Genomic DNA, 6,237 nt, shown 5'->3' on the forward strand with positions numbered 1-6,237 from the left:
CCAGGCTGGCGGCGCGGGGGGCCTGCTGGCTGGGGGGGGTTGGGTGGGGAATGTCCCCCACCGACCAGTACCTCCTGGGAGGGCAGTGGGGTGGACTGGGGGGGGAAGATGGTCATCCCTGGTGGGGGTGCAGGACCACCCTGCTGCTGTAGTGCTGGCCCAGCCCTGCCATGAGCACCCCGGCACCTGCGGGAGGAGTGGGGGGCTCTTGGCGGTGGTACAGCATGTCCCTCCTTCCCTCCTTCTCCTGCTGCTCTGCGTTGCCACGATGACAGAGCGAGACCCCGGCCCCGTAAGTGCCTTTTCCTTCTCTTGCACCATTTCCCTTCAGCTGCGCAGGCTCCGGCCGGGACCCCAGGAGCAGGCGGCCACGTGGGGGACAGGTCCTCGGGTCCTGCTCCCCGGCTGAGGCCCTGCTGCTGGCACAGCCATGTGGGTGAGAGCGGGTGGGTGCTCTCCCCATGGGGACCCCTTCCCCATGTCACATGGGCAAACCATGCCATCCCCCCGAGCAGCGTCCCCCTCCTCGCTCCTTTGGCAGGAGCTGAAGCCAAATCTGGTGGTACAGGGTGCTGCACTGGGGCCCTCTGTGCCCTGGGAGCCGGCCGCAGCCCTGCATTGGTGCTGCCTGTTCTGGGAGTCGGGCACAGCAGCTTGCAGCCCCTAACGCTGCATCTCCCTGCCCCAGAGCTCCCTGGCACTGCCCAATGGGGAGCGGGCACGAGCCATCTCCGAGTACCTGAGCAGCAGCAAGAAGAGGAAGGTGGAGGAGAAGGACTTTGTTACGGACTACGTGAGCCTCGGGAAGGGGGCTGGGGGACTTGGGGCATCCCTGTCCCCTCTTGTGGGGCAATGAGCAGAGCTGCCCACACCTCTGGCACTTCCCAGGCTGGAGTGAGGGCAGCCTCAGCCCCTTTAGCTCCAACCATCTTTTGCGTTTCAGGGCAGCGATGCGGACAAAAGTGAAGACAACTTGGTGGTGGATGAGGTCAGTGTGCCAGGGGCTGGGAGTGGGCTGTGGTCATCGTGCACTGCACGTCCCTCTGCCTGAGTGGGGGGCTAACAGGCTGTTACAGGCGGAGGCAAGCAGCACGGGGAGGTGGCAGTGAGACCCCTGAGTCATGCTTACCGGCCCTTGCTGATGGTAGCAATGAGCCCCTGGATCCAGGCTCCCAGCCTGGCCCTCACTTGAGCCACCAGCTCACCATGGCCTGGGATGTCCCCACGCTCCTGCCTGCTCTGCTGCCTGCTGATTTCCCTCCCCCCCAGGACCCTTCTTCCCCGCACAGCGTCCACTCCTACTCGTCCCGGGAGAACGGTGTGGAGAAGGTCCCACTGGGGAGGAAAGAGGCCGTACCACTCAGCCCGACCTCCATGGCCTCCTCGAGCAGCACGTCCCCGTCTCGGAGCAAGGATGTGCCCACGGTAAGTGCGCTGTGTGGGGCAGCCGGGGTGCTTTACTCGGGGGTTGTGCTCGTGTCCCCGCTGCCCAGGCTCAGCTGGCAGAGCTGCTGGACACGGGTCCACCTGCCTCCAAACCCACAGGGTGAAGGCAGTGCTGGGGGGACAGGGAGGGCTCCTGCTCCATTAGATCCCCTCTCGTGTCCCATCCCGCAGACCCTGCAGCACTGGCTGGGCTGGACTGCCATCAGGGGTGAGGAACAGGGACCAGCTCGCTGCAGGGGACCTGAGGAGACCCCCCAGCAGGGCGGGAGTGCAGCTGTCAGATCTCCCCCCTCTGTTCCTGGCAGGTGGAGAAGGCAGGGACGCCCAGTCTGAAGTCCAGCACCCCCACTTCCCAGGGTGATGCCGCGGCCCCAGGCTCCAGTGGTGCCCAGCAGTTTCGCCCCGCTGCCGCCAAGGCCCCCGTGGACCTGCTGGGTGAGCTTGGCCCTGCTGGGGCCCAGGCGGGCAGCTCTGGTCCCGCCAGCACCCGTGAGGACGGACCCTGGGCCCCGTCCCTTCATGCCGCCTCTCCCCTGGCAGCCCTGGGCCTGAGGAACCCACTGGGAGTGCAGAGCCCCTACTCAGCTGCCTTCGGCATGGCCCACCCCGCTGTTAATGGGGACATGGCCGGGACCGGCGCCTATGCCAGCCTCCACCTCATGTCCCCACAGCTCAACGGGGCTGCGGCTGCTGTGGGAGCCAGCAGCTACGGGCGCTCCCCCCTGGTGCGTGAGCCTCTTCCCTGTGGGGCCCTGGGGGCCGCTGGGCGCGAGCTGCTCTCACCCACTGTCCCCTCCAGGTGGGCTACGACCCGCACCCCCACATGCGCGTCCCAGGGCTGGCAGCTGGCATGCAAGTGGGGACTTCGGGGAAACCGTAAGTGGGGCTGCACTGGGGGCTGTGCTGGGGACAGGGGACCAGGTGTCCTGCAGGGCTTAAGCTGGGAGGCGCAGGCGGGCCAGGGCCAGCAGGGATGAGGAGCACAGCCTTGGCGGGGGGCACCCGTTCTGAGCAGCAGCAGGCTGTCGTGTGCCTGGCCAAGCTTCACCAGGTGCCACTCTGCTCACGGCTCTGACTCCAAACCATGCTGCCTGTGTTGGGCATGCTGGGTCTGACGTGGTGCCGGCCGCGCTCCGTGTGGGATCCTCGGATGGTTCTTACTGATGTGTCCTCTTCCAGCGCTTACTCCTTCCATGTCAGCGCCGACGGGCAGATGCAGCCGGTGCCTTTCCCACCCGATGCCCTCATCGGCTCCGGCATCCCCCGCCATGCACGGCAGCTCCACACCCTGACCCATGGTGAGGTGGTCTGCGCTGTCACCATCAGCAACTCCACACGACACGTCTACACTGGGGGCAAGGGCTGCATGTCAGTGCCGACGGGCAGATGCAGCCGGTGCCTTTCCCACCCGATGCCCCCATCGGCTCCGGGATAGGGTGGTCTGCGCTGTCACCATCAGCAACTCCACACGACACGTCTACACTGGGGGCAAGGGCTGTGTGAAGGTGTGGGATGTGGGGCAGCCAGGCACCAAGACAGCCGTGGCTCAGCTGGACTGCTTGGTAAGGAGGGGTGCGCCGCCGCCCTGGCACAGCTTGTTTCCCTGTTGGCCTGCACTGTGCCACCACGCTGTGGTGAAGAGGGGGTCTGGGGTCACCGTCAGGGACCTCAGGGGTGCAGGGGGCATTTGAAAGCAACAATGTGCACGGAGGAGAGTCTCTGTGTGCGTTTCTAAGTGGGGGTGGTGTGGGGCTGCTGGGGAGGGATGGTGGCTCCATGCTGCCAGTGTGCTCCCTGAGCGTCCCAAGCTGTTGGGGGGACTTTTACACACCTCCACCCCTTGGCACTGCTTCATCTGACAGCACCTGCCCTAAGACAAGCCTTTGCCAGTGTCAACCCCCAGCCAGATACTTCATACGAGCCAGAATCACATGGGCTGAAGCATCACTCGGATTCAGCTCTGTCCTTGTTTCTGCTTTTGCTTGTGTGAGTCTGGCTGGAGGGAGAACTCCTATTTCTTTTAAAAATAAATGAAATGGACTGTCAGACCACAGCAACTCACCAGAGCCAAGCTGGAGGCACAGCTATCACCTGAGAGTATTTTTAACCTGTGTTCTTTGAGGGTTTTTTTTAAATGGGCTGCTGGAATCAGAGTCCCTGTGCCTGCTTTGAAGAGCCCAAACCCAAGTCCTCTCCTCGACTTGCTGGCCTTGGGGCCTGGGCAGCCTGACAAATCTTATTCCTGGATGGTGCTGACCTTGAAGATACAGATGCATAAACAAGGAAATGACTGAGTCATGATAATTTCAAGCTGCATCAGAAATTCAGGAGTGGGGGAAAATGGTGTTTTTTAGTGTGCGGAGCCATGGGCTGTTGCAGCCTTGTTGGAGCTGCCTCCCCAGCTGCCCCTCGTCTCTTCCAGGACCGGCCATGTCTGTTGGGCAGCTGCTGGCAGGGACACTGTGGGGTGAGGGTGTCCCCAGAGCTGTTCACAGCGCAGTAACAAACTGTGGGGATCCTGTGGGGGCCAGCCAGGGTGGCTGCTCTGGGCATGGGACGGGGTGGGCTGCACAGCTGTCCCTGCCCCAGCCCTGCTGCCCCAGGAGGGTGGCTGTGGGTCTGCCCTACTGCTGCTGCTCCTGCCCTCGGGACCTGCTGCTGGCCCTGGAGTGACCAGGCAGTCTGGGATGGGTGCAGAAGGGCTGGAGGGGAAGGGTTTAACAAGGTCCTCCCTCCTGCACCTCAGAACCGTGACAACTATATCCGCTCCTGCAAGCTGCTCCCCGATGGCCGGCGCCTGATCGTGGGGGGGGAAAAAAAAATCGGCTCCCCATGGCGGGAGCCTGATCGTGGAGGGGGAGGCCAGCACCCTCTCCATCTGGGACCTGGCGGCTCCCACACCCCGCATCAAGGCCGAGCTCACCTCCTCTGCCCCCGCTTGCTACGCCCTGGCCATCAGCCCTGACGCCAAAGTCTGCTTCTCCTGCTGCAGTGACGGCAACATCGTGGTGTGGGACCTGCAGAACCAGACCCTGGTCAGGTGAGCCCAGGGCAGGGGGGGTGTGGGCAGGGGCTGCTCGGGGCTCCGCAGGCTAGGAACCACTCGGTCCCCTCCAGGGCATCCCCACCCCTTCCTACGGTCTAACCCTGGCCATGGGACAGTCCTTGTCCTTGCAGCAGGGATCTCCTACTCCTCACTGCTGGGTTCTGGCCTGGCCCATGCTCTGCGCTGCAGGCACTGGCAGCCCTGATGGCCGTGCCCTCGCCCTCTCTGTCCCCCTCTTTCCCAGGCAGTTTCAAGGCCACACAGATGGTGCCAGCTGCATCGACATCTCTAATGATGGCACTAAGCTGTGGACAGGGGGGCTGGACAACACAGTGCGGTGCTGGGACCTGCGGGAGGGGCGTCAGCTGCAGCAGCATGACTTCAGCTCTCAGGTAGGGGCTGGGGCTGGCTTGGGAGCACCATGGGGCCCACCCACCAGGACCTGCCGTGCCGCTGCCTAACCCTGTGTCTCCCCCCAGATCTTCTCCCTGGGGTACTGCCCGACGGGAGAGTGGCTGGCAGTGGGCATGGAGAGCAGCAACGTGGAGATCCTGCACGTGACCAAACCAGACAAGTACCAGCTGCACCTCCATGAGAGCTGCGTCCTCTCCCTCAAATTCGCCTCCTGCGGTAGGCTCACCTGTCCTGGTCCCCTGGCTCTGGAGGCTCTTGGATGCAGTCTCCTCTCCTGGCCTTGTGTCCTAGGGCTTGTTGCGCTGGAGGGAAGCGCTGGCTCCGGTAGCCAGCCCTGTCCTGTGTGGATGCTAGTGCTAACTCTCAGAGAAGGGGCATCCATCCCTCCTGGAGCAACACCCGTGGCTGCACTTTCAGCTCTGTTGTCCCAGGACTCCCCTCTGTGTTCCTTAAAACAGCCCTTTGATTAACAAGTGGCAGAGATGTGGCTTTCCAGTCCCCACCTTGTATTACGCAACCTGGGCATGATTTGCTGCAGGAATCCAGTGGGTGGGTCTGGTTTGGTGACAGGATGGTCTTTGTCCCTTCTGTCCCTCCTGTCCCTCCTACAGGGAAGTGGTTCGTGAGCACCGGGAAGGACAACCTGCTGAATGCCTGGCGGACGCCATACGGAGCCAGCATCTTCCAGGTGTGGGGTGTGCACAGCTGTTGGGATCAGGATTGGGGGGGGATGTTCCTCTGGGTGAGGTTGCCCAGAGCTGGGACTGCCCAGTACAACCCAGCTGTAAATGTATCTTAGCAATAATAAGTAAGTCCCATAAACAAACTCATCGCTGCAGCCTCCCTGGGCACAACTCAGGGCCCCAAGTCCCAAGGGCTGGGACTGGGACCTTGCTCTGGGGCTGCTTCTTGCATTTACCTCCCTGTCCTCCTCTCTCCAGTCAAAGGAAACCTCCTCCGTCCTCAGCTGTGATGTCTCCACAGATGACCAGTTCATCGTGACTGGCTCAGGGGACAAGAAAGCTACAGTTTATGAGGTCATTTACTGAACACGAGAGAGGTGCCAACTGCGGGGAGGGCCCACGCCATGTGGACAGGCAGACGTCCATGTGGACAGACGGCTGGACTCTACTTGCCCTGCTGCTGACTTCCCAAAGAACATGCAGCCTGTGGCTGGGGCATCCGAGCTAGAGGAGAGCAGTGAGGTGTGGAGGTGGCCCTGGGACCACGGCCAGGCGTCACACTGGGCTGGGAGGTGGCGGCTGCTGCTCACAGTGAATTTCCTGGGGACTTTCTCCTTGTTTTGTTCTTTATTTGTTGGTTGGTTTCTA

General features: G+C 62.6%; 1 protein-coding gene across 1 annotated transcript in view; it reads left to right on the forward strand.

Moving 5' to 3' along the window:
• Window positions 1-5,955, forward strand: part of LOC103899341 (transducin-like enhancer protein 1) — a 33,245-nt gene extending 27,290 nt beyond the window's left edge. The window contains exons 8-22 of the mRNA XM_019472225.1: window positions 276-292; window positions 689-793; window positions 944-988; window positions 1,270-1,425; window positions 1,752-1,881; window positions 1,987-2,171; window positions 2,246-2,322; window positions 2,626-2,818; window positions 2,952-3,008; window positions 4,193-4,254; window positions 4,301-4,486; window positions 4,737-4,884; window positions 4,972-5,122; window positions 5,518-5,594; window positions 5,848-5,955. Coding sequence (XP_019327770.1) covers window positions 276-292; window positions 689-793; window positions 944-988; window positions 1,270-1,425; window positions 1,752-1,881; window positions 1,987-2,171; window positions 2,246-2,322; window positions 2,626-2,818; window positions 2,952-3,008; window positions 4,193-4,254; window positions 4,301-4,486; window positions 4,737-4,884; window positions 4,972-5,122; window positions 5,518-5,594; window positions 5,848-5,955 — 1,697 coding nt within the window. The remainder of the gene's footprint in view (window positions 1-275; window positions 293-688; window positions 794-943; window positions 989-1,269; window positions 1,426-1,751; window positions 1,882-1,986; window positions 2,172-2,245; window positions 2,323-2,625; window positions 2,819-2,951; window positions 3,009-4,192; window positions 4,255-4,300; window positions 4,487-4,736; window positions 4,885-4,971; window positions 5,123-5,517; window positions 5,595-5,847) is intronic.
• Window positions 5,956-6,237: the final 282 nt, after the last annotated feature.

The sequence above is a fragment of the Aptenodytes forsteri genome, unplaced genomic scaffold (assembly GCF_000699145.1).
Source record: "Aptenodytes forsteri isolate BGI_AS27 unplaced genomic scaffold, ASM69914v1 Scaffold147, whole genome shotgun sequence".
NCBI lineage: Eukaryota > Metazoa > Chordata > Aves > Sphenisciformes > Spheniscidae > Aptenodytes > Aptenodytes forsteri.